We start from the raw sequence: 20,862 nt of genomic DNA on the forward strand, positions 1-20,862 counted from the left end.
GTAGAGAGATAAGGATGAAAGGGAAGAGATGAAGGGAGAGAGAGAGAGAGAGAGAGAGAGAGAGAGAGAGAGAGAGAGAGAGAGAGAGAGAGAGAGAGAGCCCATGTCATATTTACACAGAAATTGTTTGTTCACCTGTGAAAATGATTGTCACCTCAAGCACCTAATGACCAACCCCCTAAATGAACAAGTCTGTATTATTATGATATGCTGAATTGTATAATACTTTGATACTTGATAATGATTGGCGTGACGAGGAAACTTTTAATTGGACGTGTATGGTGCGGGCGTGTCTCTTCTGGACGTCAAGCCGCGGAGGAACGTAGAACCGGTGTCAACTTCTGTTACACCGTGGCCGGGAAGGGATGGAAAGAAAACTGAACTACGGCGGCATGCTATATGATGGACAAGAAGGAAGCGTTGACGTCACAGTTTGAGACCTAAGAGGCTGTTTACAGTGAGCCGAGCAACGATATGAACTTGAATCGCTGCGCGTTCTGGTCGCACCTCAACGCATTTAAGGATTTATTGGATTTATTTTAGGTTGCACTGATCTTTTTTTTGGTGACCTTTCGTATGGATTTAACGCTGGGCAGGAATGACTATAATCTGGAAATGGACTACCCGCCCCCGAGCCATTTTACGCACAGCTCTTCAGGGAGTCGTCTGACCACAACACCTCGACAGTTGTGCCCAGGCCAGACATAAGTATTATATACACGAGTTACCAAATCGTCTTCGAATGTCGTCGGCTGCCCGTTTTTCTTAAGAAGACTTGGTAAAACACCAAAATAATCTCGTCGCTGGTTATCTAAAGTTTATCATTGGTAACCTATCGAGTGTCCGTTTTGGAGATGCTGTTAATAGCAACACAGATCGCTTAACGCTTGCGGGCACAGACGCTACGTGCTACATTTTGTGTCACTGCTGCACATTTGTTGGTTTGGCTTTTATTCCCAGGGCTTTCTCGGCCTGTATTCTCTGCGATGTTGCTACTTTCCCCGCTGCTCTTCTTTTTTCTGCGCTCTGCGCTCTTGATCGCCACGCGTGGGGTGGACGTCGGCGGCGCGCACAATGAAGACCACCGCGGGTTCGTCTTCCCCGGGGGGAGCGGGGGCGCGGGTTACGAGCCCATAGGTAGGCCCGATGACTGATGTGCTCCCTGACAGGTGAAAGGGTTGCACGAGGACACACTTGAGTCTGAGAAGGTGTTTCTCGTGTTTGTCATTAACTGTCTTGACTAGATTAGCATCCATCTCACTTGATTATAGTATAGATCTGGAAAATGCATTTTTATTTAGGACAACAAATTTAAATTAACTTAAAACGCTACTATTAACGTTTTCCCATTGGCAAGCTCTGGTGGCTTGAGTTGAAGTGGCTTGAGTCGTCCCATGATAGTGAGATTGTCCCATGATGGGATGGGAAAAGGTCGACCCGAATAAAACCATTCATAGAGAAATAGTCGCTGGCTGGAGTGACTCCTGAATGGTTTTGTTTTTGAGAAACTTGCTTCTGAGGGTATTTCAAACGGGGCACACAAACCAACCGTCTCAGTGTTTGAACGTTGATCTTATACTGAATGCAGCAATGAAACCAATTATACATCAATTAGACTAACATCTGCAGTCATCCAAAAAAAATATATAGGGCCTAAAGTTATAGGGCCCAATTATTGTATTTATTCCATTTATCTTCTCCCAACCATCTTAAAGTGCTCAATCATCATACATGAAAAGTGTGTGCCTACGGTTAATCTATGTAATACTATGTAGGGATACTAAATGTAATCCATATTATGACATAGATTGACCATGCAGGATCCTTACTAGTGAGCTTTGGTAAAGAAACTAAACTGCTGACCCCTGACCCCGGACTGCGTGCTTCTTCTAGTTTACCAATAGTCAGACATGACGCATCTCATGATTGCATGATGCATGACACACCCGGGGAATGTGCCACGTCATTTCCTCCTTGTTGTTTGTTATTTCTAGACCTCTTCCTGTCCTGTAGGAACTAGGGTTACCCTTTTTGCATCTATCCATAGTCCTGGACTGAAGCCTCAAATCCCTGTCAATGTGTTCAATGCATTATACCCACAAACATTTTCAAATAGTTCAAGTAAACATATTTTTCAACGCTGGCTATGTGTGTGTCCTGTTTGAACTGTCAGATGAATGTGAATCAGCAGTTTTAGGACAAGGCTAGGTGGGGCTTAGGATGGCAGAGTGATGAATATATCCATTACTTAATCATACATTCATTACAGTTAGTTGAAATTAATGAAGTTAAATTATAATTGTAACTTTTTTTTGTAGAGAGTTGGACAGATTTATTTATTGATTGAGTGAATCATTGACATTCTCTTTAGTTGCATAGCTATGCAATCTTGAATTTGTAAATGGCTGGATATATACATATCAAACATTGTATATATGCTGGGCAATAAAGATAGAAAGAACAGAAACAGAAAGAAATTATATGCTTTACCACGTTAACTCTAACCTCGTCCTTTTGTTGATTTCATTATTGTTTAGTGTGTAGTGATTCCTTTCTGAGGACATTTCTGTCGCTTGTTGAAGGAACCACCACAACTTTGACATCTATAGAGCTGCTTGAGGGACTGAATGTTTGCTTGAGGGACTGAATTGTTCCTGGTCTTTGCAGACCTGTGCATGATGGTCTCCCCGCCCTGCGTGAGTGAGGCAGACCGCTACAGCCTGGAGGCCCTGCGCAACATCCACCAGATGATGGATGACGACCACGATGGAGGCATCGAAGTCGAGGAGAGTGTGGAGGTAAAAAGTCAATCTCAGTGCTGCATATTTGTGGGTTCAGGAAAAAAAACAGGTGCTTCTTTTAAAATGCTTATTGGGCATTAGTTGGACAATGGAAGGTGGTTTAAAGATATCTCCTCATCATTAGCACATGGTGCGGAGGTGAATTCTGATTCTCTGACTGAGGAGACACATGTAATAGGGTCTTTCTTGACTGATATCAGAGTAGGAAAATTAATATTTCAAGTATAATTCTCACAGCTATTGTTACATATATTGTCATATATTTAAAGCACATTTATTTTTGTAGTTCTTGCAAAGATTGTAAAATATTAAACCTGCGCTATTGGTCATTTGTATTGCAGCTTTTTACTCCATTAAAAAATATCTGAACTAGAAAGGTTAGAACTGAACACAGCCATCCACGAGTCAATCCATCCAAGGAGTCGTTCTCTTTAAACTGTTTTATTCTGGTCAGAATTATAAAGCTATAACTGTTGCAAGAACTGAAGCCTATATGGGAATAATTGCAAGTTTAAATACAGCAATGCCTAGTGTGCTCATACTTGGTTCCTATTGGTGTGTTCCTTCATTTGCAGTTTATTTTGAAATGCGTCATTGACTAGCAAGCTAACTGTTTAATTAATTTGAGTCGTTTGTTATCATGACAAACCAAGCAGAGCAGATCAGCATCAAGGCCTAGCATTACAAGACCATGTTAAAGTCAAGTTAGCTTTTTAATACTGCAAACTGACAAGGAGCCAAAACTAAACATAAACCCATGGCATAGATGAACGCCTCCACATTTAGTCCAACAGACCTTCAGCTGTTTTGAAGCTACAGCATAAACATCAGAGTGTACATACATTGTATACCAGTGCATATCTATTAAACTCTTCAGTCCTGGTTATAATAAAGTGTAATGGAATATCTCCCAGTGGCCCATGAAGGGGTTTCTTGCTGAGATAATGCTTGGCATGTAGGGACATGTAGGATTGGCAGTAAAGCCAGAATTCCAGTTTGGTGCAAAGTTTTAGAATGTAGTCCCTGGACACAGTATCCCAGGGCTCGGGTTGCGGTTGCTATGGCGATGGCAGCGGGAGGGGCCAGGCCTCTTCAAAAGATCCACCTAGTCATCACACGAAGCCTCAATTTACAGCCAAGGACACATTCCAAGACAGCAGCAACACCAAAAACATAGACACACACAACTGTGCACACACACAGTCATAATTACACACACAATCACAAGGAAATACACACGTGCATATACACACACACACACACACACACACACACACACGTGCACACACACACACACACACACACACACACACACACACACACACACACACACACACACACACACACACACACACACACATTTAGATTTGGAATACAAACTGACCCTCAAGTCCATTCTAAATAAATACGTTCCATTATCATACTCCAGGCCCTATTCCCCGACTGAAACCTAAGTTGCTAACACATTGCAGCCCGCTCTTGCAACACAACCATTTTAGAGCGCTTGATTGAGCTCGTGCCCGACCACTGCCCTTTGCCCCCTAGCCCTTATAGTTGCACGTTAAGATCCTTCTGAGAAGCTTATTTTTAGCATTTGCTGCCTTTCTTTTTCCCCCCAAAGTTCATCATCGAGGACATGAAAGAGCAGCCGACCAACAAGCACAGCCACCTGCACCGCGAGGACCAGCACATCACCGTGGAGGAGCTCTGGAGGGGCTGGAAGTCCTCCGAGGGTGTGTGTGTCTGTGTGTGTGTGTGTGTGCGTGTGTGAGTTTGTTTGTGTGTGTGTGTGTGTGTGTGTGTGTGTGTGCACGTGTGCATGTGTGTGCGTGTGGGTGAGTCTGTGTTTGTTTGTGTGTGTGTTTGTTTGTGTGTGTGTGTGTGGGTGGGTGAAGAGGGGTGTGTCTGTGTGCGTGAGTGAGTGGGTAAGGTGGGCTTTGTTTGTGTGTGTGTGTGTGTGTGTTAGTGTGTCTGTCTGACAATATACACGCATGACTTGTGTGAACATCTTGGTCTTCTGCATGCTATTGTGATATATATGTAGTTGTTTATGTATCACCCGTTGTGTCTGCCAGTTCACAACTGGACTCAGGACGCTGTACTGCGCTGGCTCAAGGGCTTCGTCGAGCTGCCGCAGTACGAGAGGAACTTCATGGACTTCAAAGTGAACGGCAACACACTCCCCCGGTGAGATCCACTGCTGGAACCCATCTCGATGTCACGGTTACCGGTCACGGCATCCCCTCCCCTTAATGTTAATTAAGCTCATGACCCCATTAACCTGTAACCACAGGAAACGGTGCCTTGTGCTGAACAGATTCTAACTGAATCGAGACAGGGTTTGCGCTGTTGCAACTTTCAATCTAGGCGTCATTCACACTTTTTATTGGTAATATCAAGTCTGGTAGCAAACATCCTCAGTTCTGGGTGATACCTCAGCCCTAGTAAACCTTTCCTGGTAGAACAGCTCAAACATCCTGTCTGCACACCGACAAGTCTCTATAATCTTTCCAATCAACGTCTTGTAATCACTTTCTGACAGCTTCATCCACTCGCATGAAGGAGTTTCTCTCTGTTACAATATCTCTTCGGTGCAATCAAACCGGAAACCAGGCTTGACCCCTTGTTGTTTCTGGTTTCCGAACCAGGCTCTGTGCCGTCCTCCCATATAAGTTATTTTATAACGTAGTCTGAATGCTGGACCAGGGATTAACATCACGTCAATAATGGTCTTATGTTCAGTTGTGAATCCTACCATATCCAATGAACATGTTATGAGATTAACAGATTTTGCCGTATGATTATACAGTATGACACTAAATTCAATGAATACCATTTTATTTATTTACAAAGACAGACTTTTGTTTTGTATCTGCTACCATACCAGCACAGTATTATAGACTTCCTTCCAGTTACTGATTGGCTTCTTCTGTAATAGGATCGCAGCCAATGAACCAGCCTTCCTCAGCGGCCACCTCAGAATCCAGGACCAAAGAGACAAGCAGAAACTTAACATCAAGGCTCTGGATGTAGTGCTGTTTGGACCACCCACACGTAAGCTTACCCCTACATTCACCACCAACATTTCTTTGCTCTTTGGTTTTGTTGATTTGGTCTGGGTTCTGGTCCGGCAGCCTGCTCCTACACCCTAGGCTCTGGGTACATATCCAGCACACTTCGACCCATGACTATCCGCAAAGCCAAACACTTTGGTTTTCGGATGCAGACAAACTTTTGAGTGCCTTTCGGTGGCCACAACCAAACCCTGTCCTATCAGACACTTGACTCTACGCTGTGCTTCTCAAGTGGTGTGAGGCCCAATTGAACCCGATGCACATAGAGTAGAAAGAACCATACCCTCCCTATGGAAACCCTAACCCTCTCCCTGAAACACACACACACACACACACACACACACACACACGCGATTGATGTGCTATTGTGCTTGGAGGTGACACAGCACAGCCACACCAGCACACATTCAAGTCTGTCCCTGTAGTGGGTGAGAGAGATGATTGAATTGCCTTTCTCGATGGGCAGGACACACACTGATGACTATCATGCCATCTAGGTCCTCCTCACAATTACATGAAGGACCTGCTGCTGATTGTTTCCGTGGTGATGGGGATCGGGGGCTGCTGGTTCGCACAGACCCAGAACAAAGTGAGCAAGATCCACATCTCCAAGATGATGAAGGACCTGGACAGTCTGCAGCGCGCGGAGCTCAGCCTCCAGGAGCTGCAGGAGCAGTGAGTAGAGCGTCTGTGTGTGTGTGTGTGTGTGTGTGTGTGCGCGTGTGTGTGCGTCTGTGTGTGTGTGTGCGTGTGCGTGTGCGTGTGTGTGTGTGTGTGTGTGTGTGTGTGTGTAATGTGCATTTTGTAATGGATGTGTCGTTAGTGTGCAATGTATGAAGAGTATTGTATATCTATATATATAGATAGATATATATTGATATATTACTTACATATTACATTTTAATTAAAATATATATTCATATATAACATAATAAGAAGTGAAGTGTGTATGAGTGTGTAATGTGTGCATGTGTGTCTCTGCGTGTGTGCGCGCGCGTGTGTGTGTGTGTGTGTGTGTGTGTGTGTGTGTGTGTGTGTGTGTGTGTGTGTGTGTGTGTGTGTGTGTGTGTGTGTGTGTGTGTGTGTGTGTGTGTGTGTGTGTGTGTGTGCACATGCTCACGTCTGTGTGTGTGTATCAAGTCAAGTCAAGTCACTTTTATTTATATAGCACATTTAAATACAACAGGAGTTGACCCAAAGCGCTTTACGTTGACAGAAGTCAGGGTTTGGGCAGGGCAGTTGATAAAAGGGGCCCAGGGATACACAGGTCTTGACTAAAAAAGAAATGCATAAAAAAATAAGTTAAAAATAAGTAGAAAGAAAGCAATATATATAGAAAGAACAACATAGGATAAAACAGGTTAAAATAGAGTAAAATCACAGAAAGAAAAGGTAGTAAAAGAAAAGTAAGAACAAGGTTAAGGGTTGTTAAAAGCAAGAGTGAAAAGGTATGTCTTTAAATTAGACTTAAAACTGGCAAGGGTGGTAGAGGACTTTATATGGGGTGGAAGGGGATTCCATAGGTTTGGGCCAGCAGCGGAGAAGGCCCGGTCACCTTTCGCTTTAAGACGTGTACGGGGGACAGATAGGAGCTGTTTTGTGGATGACCGGGTCGACCTGGAGGTGGAGTGTGGGGAAAGCATTTCAGCAATATAAGGGGGGGCTAAGCCATTTAGGGCTTTAAAAACAAAGAGTAAAATCTTATAATCAATTCTGAATTTGACCGGGAGCCAATGCCGCTGAGCCAGGACTGGTGTGATGTGGTCTCTCTTTTTTGTGCCAGTGAGCATTCTGGCTGCTGCATTCTGGACCATCTGTAGTTTATGGATGTTGGATTGTGTAAGACCTGTGTATAAAACATTGCAGTAATCAAGTCTTGAGGAAATAAAAGCATGTGTATCCCTCAGGCTGGAGCGAGCGCAGGAGGAGAAGCGCAACGTAGCGGAGGAGAAGCACCACCTGGAGGAGAAGATGAGGGACGAGATCATGGGCGCTCAGCAGGAGGCCCACCGGCTCCACCGGCTGAGGCAGGGCGCCGTCACCGAGCTCAGCCGCCTGCGCTACGCCGAGGAGGAGCTGGAGCAGGTAGCCTGCACGCACCACCACCACCCCCCAGGAGCCGCTCATCTACCAGGGCCCTACCCCATCTGCGCCCCCTGTCCCTCCGGTTCTCTGCGCATCCGTTGATCCGTTCGTTCGTCCGCCAGCCGTCTCCACGGCCATGTCTTCACTCATCCCTCCATGCTCTATACCAGGGAGAACAATAAGCTCTTTAAAAACACACAAAGCTTTTGGTGGGGGGGGGGGGGGGGGGGCGCAGCTGTTTATTTGTTCTGAGGGGGGGGCTCACTCTCTCACACTTTGAAAACCCCTTCTCTATACCACTCTTCAAATCCTACATCAAGACTTTTCCAGAGATTCCTCTGACTTTTAATGTATGTATGTTTGGTGTATGTTGACCGGAAAGACCCTCGATGGGGTATATAATGCATCATTTGATTTGATTCGATTTGATTTACGTGACAAAACATGTGACAAAACATAACCAGCCAGGAGGTTGAACATGTGGACCTCATCGTTAAGGTTTAGCAGGTTTAGGACAAGGTATCTGTCCTCACCCGTTTCTAGTGGAATTTGTTTGTTGGGCCGGGTATGTTCTGAAAGCGTTATAGCACATATCTACAATGAGGTAACCTAATGAGCTGACTCCCTCTCCGGGACGGTGACGGCAGGTGCGCGGGGCGCTGAAGCAGGCAGAGAAGGACATGCAGGTCAGCTGCTCGGCCTCAGAGGGCCTGCAGCTCTGGCTGCAGCTGACCCATGAGGTGGAGGTCCAATACTACACTGTCAAGAGGCAGGGTGCTGAGCTACAGCTGGTCTCCGCCAAGGAAGAGGTAATGACCAACACATGTCTGTCTGTGTCTGTCCGTCGGTCCTTCTGTCTGCTAAACGCCCTTCTCCCTGAAGGCGGAGAAGATCAAGAAGAAGAGGAGCTCTCTGCTGGGGACTCTTCATGTGGCACACAGCTCCTCCCTGGACCAGGTGGACCACAAGATACTGGAGGCCAAGTGAGTCCCCTTCACTAAGCATAACTTTCATGTGTGTATACATATACACATGTATATATATATATATATATATACACATGTATATATGTTGTGGCAACCCGCCTCGGGGAGTGAACCACCTCGCTTGAATCAGCACGCAAATCGGTTGGGTGTTACGCCACAAAGGCTTGTTTAATCAAACATAAAGTCTCTTTTATAAAAGAACTAAAGATGATCGCATGGCGCAGCCACAACGGCTGGACTCTCCGTCCACCCCAGCCACGAGAGAGCCCCGAATGGATGTGGAAGCCTGCCTTTTAAGCAGGCTTCCTCCCGGCTCCTCAGGTGCTCTGCATCACGTTGATTGTGACGAGGTGCGGTGATCCTGCACGTCGCGTGGCGTAGCTGTTTCTGCTGCCGGCCTGCCTCGTCTCCGCAGCCTCGTCTCCCGCTGCCTCGTCTCCAGCCGCGTCTCTCGCGGCGTCGTCTCCGGCGGCTTCTTCTCCTGCTGCCTCGTCTCCTGCTGCCTCGTCTCCTGCTGCCTCGTCTCCCGCGGCCTCGTCTCCTGCTGCCTCGTCTCCCGCGGCCTCGTCTCCTGCTGCCTCGTCTCCTGCTGCCTCGTCTCCTGCTGCCTCGTCTCCCGCTGCCTCGTCTCCCGCGGCCTCGTCTCCTGCTGCCTCGTCTCTCGCGGCCTCGTCTCCCGCGGCCTCGTCTCCTGCTGCCTCGTCTCCTGCTGCCTCGTCTCTCGCGGCCTCGTCTCCCGCGGCCTCGTCTCCTGCTGCCTCGTCTCCCGCGGCCTCGTCTCCTGCTGCCTCGTCTCTCGCGGCCTCGTCTCCTGCTGCCTCGTCTCCCGCGGCCTCGTCTCCTGCTGCCTCGTCTCTCGCGGCCTCGTCTCTCGCGGCCTCGTCTCCCGCGGCCTCGTCTCCTGCTGCCTCGTCTCCCGCGGCCTCGTCTCCCGCGGCCTCGTCTCCTGCTGCCTCGTCTCCTGCTGCCTCGTCTCCTGCTGCCTCGTCTCCCGCTGCCTCGTCTCTCGCGGCCTCGTCTCCCGCGGCCTCGTCTCCTGCTGCCTCGTCTCCCGCGGCCTCGTCTCCGCGGCCTCGTCTCCTGCTGCCTCGTCTCCCGCGGCCTCGTCTCCTGCTGCCTCGTCTCCTGCTGCCTCGTCTCCCGCGGCCTCGTCTCCGCGGCCTCGTCTCCTGCTGCCTCGTCTCCCGCGGCCTCGTCTCCTGCTGCCTCGTCTCTCGCGGCCTCGTCTCCGCGGCCTCGTCTCCTGCTGCCTCGTCTCCCGCGGCCTCGTCTCCTGCTGCCTCGTCTCTCGCGGCCTCGTCTCCTGCTGCCTCGTCTCCCGCGGCCTCGTCTCCGCGGCCTCGTCTCCTGCTGCCTCGTCTCTCGCGGCCTCGTCTCCTGCTGCCTCGTCTCCCGCGGCCTCGTCTCCGCGGCCTCGTCTCCTGCTGCCTCGTCTCTCGCGGCCTCGTCTCCTGCTGCCTCGTCTCCCGCGGCCTCGTCTCCTGCTGCCTCGTCTCTCGCGGCCTCGTCTCCTGCTGCCTCGTCTCCTGCTGCCTCGTCTCCTGCTGCCTCGTCTCTCGCGGCCTCGTCTCCTGCTGCCTCGTCTCCCGCGGCCTCGTCTCCTGCTGCCTCGTCTCTCGCGGCCTCGTCTCTCGCGGCCTCGTCTCCCGCGGCCTCGTCTCCTGCTGCCTCGTCTCCCGCGGCCTCGTCTCCTGCTGCCTCGTCTCTCGCGGCCTCGTCTCCTGCTGCCTCGTCTCCTGCTGCCTCGTCTCCCGCTGCCTCGTCTCTCGCGGCCTCGTCTCCTGCTGCCTCGTCTCCCGCGGCCTCGTCTCCGCGGCCTCGTCTCCTGCTGCCTCGTCTCCCGCGGCCTCGTCTCCTGCTGCCTCGTCTCTCGCGGCCTCGTCTCCTGCTGCCTCGTCTCCCGCGGCCTCGTCTCCGCGGCCTCGTCTCCTGCTGCCTCGTCTCTCGCGGCCTCGTCTCCTGCTGCCTCGTCTCTCGCGGCCTCGTCTCCGGCGGCTTCTTCTCCCGCGGCCTCGTCTCCTGCTGCCTCGTCTCCCGCGGCTTCGTCTCCAGCCGCGTCTCCCGCGGCCTCGTCTCCTGCTGCCTCGTCTCCTGCTGCCTCGTCTCCCGCGGCCTCGTCTCCTGCTGCCTCGTCTCCTGCTGCCTCGTCTCCCGCGGCCTCGTCTCTGGCGGCTTCGTCTCCTGCTGCCTCGTCTCCTGCTGCCTCGTCTCCTGCTGCCTCGTCTCTCGCGGCCTCGTCTCCCGCGGCCTCGTCTCTCGCGGCCTCGTCTCCTGCTGCCTCGTCTCCCGCGGCTTCGTCTCCTGCGGCCTCGTCTCCTGCTGCCTCGTCTCCCACAGCCTCGTCTCCCGCGGCCTCGTCTCCTGCGGCCTCGTCTCCTGCTGCCTCGTCTCCCACAGCCTCGTCTCCTGCTGCCTCGTCTCCCGCGGCCTCGTCTCCTGCTGCCTCGTCTCCCGCGGCCTCGTCTCCTGCTGCCTCGTCTCCCGCGGCCTCGTCTCCTGCTGCCTCGTCTCTCGCGGCCTCGTCTCCCGCGGCCTCGTCTCCTGCTGCCTCGTCTCCTGCTGCCTCGTCTCCTGCTGCCTCGTCTCCTGCTGCCTCGTCTCTCGCGGCTTCTTCTCCGGCGGCGTCGTCTCCGGCGGCGGCGTCTCTAGCGGCGTTGGCGTTCACTCCCGAAAGTGTCCGTAGCTAGGTCGAGTTGCCCGCATTCTCCACCATATGTGGCAACCCGCCTCGGGGAGTGAACCACCTCGCTTGAATCAGCACGCAAAATCAGTTGGGTGTTACGCCCTTCCCCTAAAATTTCCAAAATTAAATGGTCAAATATATAATGTTGTGTTAACATTTCATTGACTAAAAATGTGTTAGAACACGTCCATCTCGAAGATGAGTTCGTTCAGAATCAGCTGCTTATCGCAGGTCGACTGACTCGATGTCCTTCTCATACATTCCCGTAGTGTCACATTGCATTTGCCTGTTGAAGCTCAGCGTCCATCGACTTCAATGGGGCTGCATAGAACAGCTTTTGTTAGTGCGTCGAAAGTTGACGGTCATTGGATAATGCTGCGATTATGTCCCTCCCACGGACACTCAGCGTCTCTGGGGGTGAATGAAGGAGTGGGCTGGCCTGGACGCTGGGCTTCTGCGTGATGATTGGAGGGTTTGCGAAAGACTGCGTTGCCGTTTGAGTGACAGCGATTTTGAACTATAAAGTCTCTCTTCAGTCCTCAGTACTATCGCGGATTTTGCAAGCGAGTCGAAAGACAAACTGCAACCAATTTCTTGATATTTGCTTGCCGAAATTGCTACACAATTTTCATCTTACATTTCGTACACATTCCCACAATTCCCACATTCTTGTTCAAGTTTAATATTGTTTTGGTAGTTGGCCATCACTTTGATTCAGGGAGCCTGAGGTCTGAACTTCAAGTCCTGTATTCAGATCAGTACTTGCAGGGTGACAGGGGAAAGCTGTGTGATTTATTGGTGTTCCTTAAAGACATGGAGTTGGACAGTGCAATGCTTCAGCTTTACAAACTGTTTTCATTAGTAGCAACAATTGGAGCTACATCTGCAGGAGAAGGAGCTTCTCCTGTTTAAAGCAGCTCAAGTCCTACACCTAACTGTGAAGCTCTGACCCATCATTGTGAATTGTATTCTCGAGTGGGATGGCCTTCTTTGTCCACCAGGAGGCTGGGACACTGGTGCACTTTTATATACAAGGCCATGCTTGGACTACGGCCCTCCTACATCTGTAATCTAATCACACGGAGAAGTGTTGATTCTTATGGTTTGCGTTCAAATGATCAGTTGTTGCTGTCTGTTCCATTTGCCCGCACAGAATTGGGAAAAAGGGCTTTCATGTACTCTGCTCCTTCTACATGGAACATGTAGAAGGACCATTCTACATGGAACATGTAGAAGGAGATGAAAATAACAGAACTGATTTCTTTAAATGCTTTTAAATCCCGGCTGAGAGCACTTGAGACGACCTCCTTTACGTAGCTGTTTTTCTTCATTTTAATTGCGGTCTGTATACTTTTGCTGCCTTTTTTGCTGCCTCTTGGCCAGGACTCCCTTGAAAAATAGGTTTTTAATCTCAATGGGACTTTCCTGGTGAAATAAAGGTTAAATAAAAAATAAAAACACCCGTAACACAATGGACACAATGGACCAAGGCCGTTTAAGCAGCTATGCTGGCCATTGAGAGGACACTGGTCAAGTCACTGGAAAAGACAGCTAGTTGGTATGACAGGGTCACAGAGCATTTCCTTGAAAAGGAACAGAGAGCAGAATTTACATATACATAAATTGACAATTTTTATGATGTAGGCCGAAAATGAGCTTCACCTCTTTGAAAGACCAGCAGCCGCCACTGATATGTATATATATATATCGTTATATATATAGTTATAGATACACTGAATGCTCAATAGGCATATAGGCATCTTGCTGAGGGATGCCTATATGGAGGACATTCGAGTGAAACCCCCCAGACACTGCTCAATCCTGCCTCATGTATCCTCTCTGATTATCACAATGTTATATTAGTCTGGATCCCCAGCCTGAGGGCCTCATGCGGGGGACAACATGCATACAGACACGGTACCACACTGCAGTAACTCCTCCATCCGCCCCCACAGGAACGCCCTCTCTGACGTGACAGCCTGCCTGCGCGAGCGACTCCACCGCTGGCAGCAGGTCGAGCGTCTGTGCGGCTTCCCCATCTTCAGGAACGCCGGCCTGACCCACCTCACCGCCATGCTGTACTCGGAGCCCATCCCTGTCCCCGTGAGCCGCGGCCAGGCCTCGTACTCCTGCCAAAGCTCCCTGCAGGGCTCCATGGAGGACTTGATGGAAGACTCCTCCGCCCCCATCATGTCCCAGATGCCAGGTTGGTAGACTGGGCGGCCAGTGGTAATAACAGAAATGGTTGTTGACTCATGTGGTGTGGACATTTGTGGTGGTGGGGTTAAGGGTTGGTAGGGTTAGGGGTTTTCATTGACACACATTATTTCTATACATAACATTTCTGATTATTATCATTCTGCTTAAAGGCTTTACGTGTCCGATTTTTTACATGCATAAATCTCTTTAAATTGCCAGTATATGTTGTAATATGTTGTACTTAACCTAAAACTGAGACCTGGCAAGATTCTCAACATTCTGTGGAACCGACAACTAAGGCAACAATGGTTGTTCTTTCAAACCTTCAAGGTGTATGTTGCAGGTGTAATGCAGTTCACTTACCGGCCAAAGGGGCCAGTAATGAGGAGTACCTTTTTTTGTTTGTGTGGCATACCTTTTGACAGCCTTAGATTTGAATGATATATTACTTATATTGTTAAATTGCTTTTAATGTTTAGCTTAGTCTAATATGTTTTTAGTGTTTTCTTTTTTTTTTTACCATTTGATGTTGTTTTTACTGCTTTTATCATGTATTGTACAGTGTCTTTGAGTATTTAGAAAAGCGCTTTAAATAAAATGTATTATTATTATATATTACAATATATTATCATTATGATCATTTGTTGAATTTTACCTTTTCCCCCAGGAGCGTCCCTGAAGCGCTCCCCTCGGCCTCGGGGGTCCGTCATCTGTCGAGTGCGTCGGCCCGGTGTCATCGTCCCGCCCCAAGCAACTATGATCTCCTCAGACCCCGACCTCCTCATCCCCATTAGAGCGCCGATGCCCCGTTCAGAAGACGAAGAGGGGCGCTTCAACCCCAACAGACCACCGCACATGAAACAGTATGTCTTCCCAAACCTCCCTTTCTAAATCATTATTTACGTGGTTTTCCTTAGTAATGTACTTTGGTATTCATTTTGAATCTGCTAAAAAAAATATTTCTTGTTTCCTTCCTCATCCCACTGCCTTCCTTCCTCATCTTACTCCCCTTTTTCCTCATCTCATCTCACTTCCTTCCATTCTTCCTCCCTCAACTCACTGCCTTCCTTCCTTAAATCCTAACCTCACTCCTCCTTTCCTATACTCACTAACTTCCTTCCACCACTTCCTTTATTCCTTCCTCATCTCATTTCCAACCTTCCTCATCTCACATTGTCCTTCCTACCCCATCTCACTTCCTCCTTTCTCCCTCAACTCACTTCCTTCCTTATCTCACTCGCTTCCTTCCTTTCATCCTTCTTTCCTTCCTTCCTCATCTCACCTCACCTCCTTCCTTCCTTCCGTTCTCCTTTCACCAACAGAAGTTCCCTTGAGTTGTATCCAGACACCGATTACATGGTTCCGGGAAGCAGAACCTATCCCAGCTCCAGTGACTCCTCCAGGAAGCTTTATAGGGATGAGGCGATGGAGCCATTTGCAGACGGCTCCATCAGGAAGACCAGCACCACAGAACTGGAGTCTTCCATTGAGCCTCCAGTCCACAAGATCTCTGTGGGGGAGGTTGAGGCATCTGTTGAACTTGCTCAAAGAAAAGTGAGAGATAAACCCATGGAGTCTCCTGGGTTGCACATGCCTGAGGAGGCTACTCAGTCTACAATGGACAGTGGCTTCAGGGGGAAATCCAACGAGAGGACCGAAGATTCACTGGAGCGCCATGGCAGAAAGGTACCGTCTAATGACCCAGAAACCCACGTGGAATTTGCACCTCGCAAAACAGACATTTTAGACTCTGCTTCGAGGAACATTTACAGAGATAGAAGTGATTTATCACAGGATGCTCCAAATAGAAAGACACTTTGGAGTCAACCGGATGCATTGGTGGATGTGGCAGCGAGGAGGCTCACAAGAAATATGATGGGATCTTCAATGGATAGCGGCTCGAGAAAACTGCAGAGGGAAGGGGCCGAGAAAACACGTGACTCCAACCCTAGAAAATTAACCAGGGACTCAATGGGAATGTCTATGGACACAGGATGTAGGAGGTTGACTTGGAACAAGGAAGACATGTTTCAGTTTGAGTCTCTTGTGAGAGGCGTGCCGAAAGAGAAAATGCCTGAGAACATCCCCGCCAGAAAGATATCCAGAGAGGAGCTGGAGTATGGTGCAGCGAGGACAGCAAGGGATGAATATGAGATGTGTGTCGGCTCTCTCATGCGAAGGACACCTCGGGAAAAGATGGACATTGCTGTAGATGCACCCACAGGGAAGGTCTGCTGGGATAAAGCTGACGTTGAAATGGCAAAGCAGCGCATGCTTAGGGAGGAGTTTGTGGTGCACCCGGAAGCCAACACATGTCCCAGTAGGATGGGGCAGCCGGACCTGACCATTACGTCTCCATGGAAACAACAACCCTCCGACCCGATGGCCGCCGGCCCTTTGTGCCAGCTTGTGTACGACGGCATCCTGGAGAAGTCCTGCCCCTCGGCGCGGCCCGGCTTGGGGGAACTGTCGGCGTCGACGCCCAACCTTCCCCAGAGCCCACCAGGAGGAGAGGGGGCCGTGCTGACGGCGCCAGCCCCATCAGGACCACCACCCGTTCCACCCAGGGCCTCCCACTCTGCTCTGACCAGGCACGTCCCTGAAGCAGAGGAACAGGGCAAGGACCGAGACAAGGGCAAGAAGTCCTCAAAGCTGATGAACCTGTTTAAGAAGAAAAAGGAATGTGCTTCAGAAAGACTGGAGGGTGGCCTGCAGAAACTATAACTCTCGGTTTTTGTTTAGATTTTGTGAAACTTGACGTCCAGAACTTTATCTGAACAATATAATTTAGCTCTTTCTTTAAGTCCAAAATTATCCAACGGCCGATTGGGCCGGTGCCCCTGAGACAATCTGTTCTTATTAATGTGTGTGTGTGTGTGTTGATACAATACAAACCAATGAATGCAGAGGTCACCTATTTGCAATTAAGAAAAATATCATGATTGTTTTGCAGGTTGTGTCAGTATCACGATGGCGACGAAGCCAGTTGACCGTGACCGTGGGAATTTGGATAAGTGCCAGGGTGGGACGGTTCTACTAATGTTCACTGAGCTGAGAATAGACAACGTTAGCCGTTTCTCAATTCGCGTTCTCGTGTGTCCTCGTGTACTTGCGTTCTCGATAAACGTCATCAGTGGTAGCCCAAGCACTGTTCCAATTCCAAGTACGCGAGAACGCGAGTACTGTCGTAAAACCTGGAAGTGTTCTCGATGCGTTCTCGATGAGGCCGTTCCACCGAGGACGCATCGGAGGTGACTCGTGTGGACTTGGGACCGTTAAATATCCCAGAATGCATCATCGAGTCCGCTGCTGTTCCAATTGCAGGTGCGGACTCGCGTTCTCGGAAGTCTGTACTTGAAAGTCCGGACTTGCCAAGTACGTACTTCCAAGTCCGCGAGAACGTAGTCCGCGTACTTGGTATTGAGAAACGGCTGTTAATTTAAGCTGCATAAAGTTAGGTGAGGCCCAGGGGCCTATGATCATGTATGCCTTGTCAAATAGGAATATCTAATGTTTTCCATGTAAACTTTTCTCAAATGGATTGAAAAAGTGAGATGATTTGCTCATCACAAGTGATGAGCATATATGGACAATCCTAATTTAAGGTACATATTCTTGTCTACAAGGATGTGATGTGCCAGGATGTGAATATGGTGGAAATCCTGTATGATCAGATGTACTTGTTACATAAATAATTGTTTGCTACATGTCTATATGCAGAACAGTATAAATCGATTACTGTGTGTGTGTGTGTGTGTGTGTGTGTGTGTGTGTGTGTGTGTGTGTGTGTGTGTGTGTGTGTGTGTGTGTGTGTGTGTGTGTGTGTGTGTGTGTGTGTGTGTGTGTGTGTGAGAGTGTGAGAGGTGGGAGTATCTGAATCATTGAAATGTATTGCTGGATGTGGGTCAGTATGTGCTTACCTATGCCATGGAGCTACACACTGTAAGCTAATGGGTTGATGGTTGATATTGTTACTGCTGGCACAGGAAAGCATTGTTGTGATCATGTGGTGGGAATCCTGTATGATAGCAGATATCTACTGGGGATGATATTGTCCATTAGGTCAGAGGCTGCAGCTTTACACTGATCACGGTCAGAGTAAATCCTGTATAAGCTACAGGCGTTTCCAACAGATACTATGCTTATTGATCTGTGCTTCAGTTTCTAAAAACAATAATCTAACAATGAAAGCTATGTCCACAGGATATCTTTATTTTAATAGTTATTTTCTTTTTTTTACTAATTCTGTTGCATGGATGAAGCAATGCATTCTTATTATTTTGCATTTGAATACTTTGTCGACAGCAAACCAAGACTTTTGGCTAATAAATCATAGCATGATCCTCAGGTTAAAAAGTGTCAGCAAAGACATCCAATCATTGAATAGAATTTTTTCTTAAATATTTTGTATTGCTATAAATTATTTGCTATACAGGACATAAATAAATTGATCATAAATTCATAATCTAGGGTGTCACTGGAAGTGGATTTTTGTTTAACAGAGGATATAATATATTTTTGTGATAATTTGTACCATTTTAATTTGGAAGTAATTTCAGAAAACAAATATGAAGTATGCTGCTTAATGTAAAGCTTTAGTTTCAGTGACAATAAAATGTATATTACAAAACATTTTTCTATTGGCAATCCTTTGCAAATACACTATGCTTTGGTTTAAGAGGCATCCATGTAGCTGTAAACCACAGATGATCTTTGACTTAAACAATTGAACATGTTTTTTTTAAATGTTTTGTGTATGTTTATTTTGTTATCATTATATGCTCTTTCCTCTTCTTCTGTTCCTTTCTGTGCTTCCACTTCTTCTTTGTGTCCAAAGCTCAAAACACACACACACACACACACACACTGAAAAACCCACAATGATGTTATCTAAGAGATTCTTCAACAAATTTCAGCCCAAAATATATAATTTCGTAAATATTTTTCTCTATAATTGTACCATAATATTACCAATTTGTCCAAAAAAATACAGAACAACCACGTCTTTCTCAAACTTTCCAGATGACAGCACCTTAACATGCATTTGGGTCCTTATGAAACCAATATAACAATTCATATACTATGAATTGGTATATAAGTATCGTTGTGTTGATTTTACATTGTTTTCTTTCTTTTAAAATGCTTGGACGGCTACAAGTGCTGCTTGCAGCTTTATTTCTTTGATTGTTTACAGCTCAATGAACACACTTATGTTATCTTTTATTTGTTGTAATGTATTTCAAGAGTGTTTGGGCCATATGTAGGGAAAAGGTTTTATTCCAGCAGTGTTGGTAGAATGTATGTAACAGAGTTACTCTGGAGTATAAGTATAATGGTACCGTCATATCATTTAATAACCGTGAACACATTAGGGCAGTAATGCTTTATACTATTTTTTTCATAACAGACCTGCTCTTCACTATCTTTCTGGTTTAGTTACCAGTAACTATCAATACCCAGCCATGTCAAATATGTCTCCTTGGAATAAAAGTCCAAAATAAGATTATAAGGTACCTGTTTGATTGTGTTGGGAGTTAAAAAAGCCTTTTTTTCCCTTTTTCTTTACATTTTGACAGAATTATTCTTTGAAATATATGAATTTGTATTTTGCTGTTGTATCACTACATCTTTCCACTGGAGGTCAGGGTATTTTTAGGAGTTCAGTTTGTACATTAGCTTTAAGAAAAATAAGTTTGATGATGAAACCATTACTTAATACTTACTATTTAAATCATATAAAATAGGTTTTCAGTAGAGAAGACTTGTCTTCCTCTGTTCAAACACGTTACACTCTGATTTATGGAAGAATATCATGACTCTCACTGACCAGCACAGTCGAAAGTCATACCTCCAAATATTTTTGTGTATATTTGTGTTAACCCAGAAACCCCACAACCACTAATGCATCAACAGTTATAACACATGCCCTACACAGTCTAACCTGCAATGCTACTTATAGACAGAGGCTGAGGATATAACACCATCAAAACATTCACACAAACACATGCACAAATGCAAGCGTGCACGCAGGAACACACATTGGTACAAACAAAGACAAGTGTATGAACATAACCAGAATATACAACAGAGAATATGTCAAATTCATGAACACCCTCAATTTTACAGAATGTGAGAGATAATAGATAAAACTAACACTGAACATAGGATTTTTTGTGAAAGTATGAAGGCCTTCCCTTTTTTTAATGACAGAAAGGATCCAGGGTTTACTGCAATGGGTCAGCCAGTTGGTGAGCCATAACAATACAATTTCCAGTAATGCAGCTTGCCAAACTGCCATAGGCAGGGATGTCCCTAGGAATTCTGAACCCCCTGACAGAATGCAATATATGGGGGTCCGGGGGCATGGTCCCCCGGAAGAAAATTTTGAATATTCCATATTTTAAAGCATCAATCTGATGCATTTTGAGATTCATTTTTTGCCAACCTGGGGAGAGCTGGAGAAACTTAACTTCCAATATTATGGCCTACTTACCAAGTATTATGCAAGCCATTTCATGCCAGCCTGTCACTGGGTCTAACATTTACAGTATATGAGGAACAATGTGGTAAGGGCTTAATGCATAACCCCCACAAGAGATGGTGGACATGCTGTAACTTAACTTGTCTACTCTTCCATCATGATTGACAGCCAATACAATGTTATGTAATTCATATTTTAATACATTTTATTGGCAAAGATAACCTAAAACACACAATACAGTGGTTTCCAGCATTATCAAAACATTGAACACTTTAAGGGATAGTGATTGTGGAGGGGGACGTGCGACGTCTGGCCTGCGGGGGGAGGTAGAGGACGGTTGGGAGCACACCGGATCGGCTGGGGGGGGATTGGACCTGATTGCGGACAGGTGCCCGCGATCAGGGCCAATCAAGGAGGTGTATTTATGTGTGCTTTGTTTTGCAGTGAAGGGGGAGAAAAAGCAGAGAAGGAAGGTGTTGTGGACGGGAGGACAAGACCAGTTGCAAAGAACATTGTTTTATTTCAGTTTATGTGGTCAGATGTAGTGGAATCC

At 47.3% G+C, this 20,862-nt stretch overlaps 1 protein-coding gene across 5 annotated transcripts; it reads left to right on the plus strand.

The window, feature by feature from the left end:
* The first annotated feature begins 360 nt into the window (after positions 1 to 360).
* Positions 361 to 19,319, plus strand: LOC311340839 (uncharacterized protein). Of its 5 annotated transcripts, none has more exons than XM_084465731.1 (13): positions 361 to 778; positions 1,081 to 1,137; positions 2,668 to 2,798; positions 4,423 to 4,534; positions 4,877 to 4,988; positions 5,740 to 5,855; positions 6,373 to 6,550; positions 7,783 to 7,960; positions 8,608 to 8,769; positions 8,843 to 8,943; positions 13,585 to 13,835; positions 14,496 to 14,691; positions 15,151 to 19,319. In XM_084465731.1, exons 3-13 carry the CDS (start codon positions 2,676 to 2,678, stop codon positions 16,550 to 16,552), a joined length of 2,931 nt encoding a protein of 976 aa, XP_084321857.1. In that variant the 5' UTR covers positions 361 to 778; positions 1,081 to 1,137; positions 2,668 to 2,675; the 3' UTR covers positions 16,553 to 19,319. The 5 variants fall into 5 exon arrangements, with proteins under 5 accessions (XP_084321857.1, XP_084321856.1, XP_084321855.1 ...); XM_084465730.1 differs by having other exon boundaries at positions 361 to 708; positions 961 to 1,137; XM_084465729.1 differs by having other exon boundaries at positions 361 to 1,137.
* Positions 19,320 to 20,862: the final 1,543 nt, after the last annotated feature.

Source organism: Micromesistius poutassou (assembly GCF_964030765.1).
Source record: "Micromesistius poutassou genome assembly, chromosome: 3".
NCBI lineage: Eukaryota > Metazoa > Chordata > Actinopteri > Gadiformes > Gadidae > Micromesistius > Micromesistius poutassou.

Bases quoted from the DNA above. Each gene is read 5' to 3' on its own strand.
- LOC311340839 (XM_084465729.1), top strand. From the start codon at position 987: ATGTTGCTACTTTCCCCGCTGCTCTTCTTTTTTCTGCGCTCTGCGCTC. The intron at 1,138-2,667 runs GTAGGCCCGATG...TGGTCTTTGCAG, and splicing joins CGCGGGTTACGAGCCCATAG to ACCTGTGCATGATGGTCTCC. The intron at 4,989-5,739 runs GTGAGATCCACT...CTTCTGTAATAG, and splicing joins AACGGCAACACACTCCCCCG to GATCGCAGCCAATGAACCAG.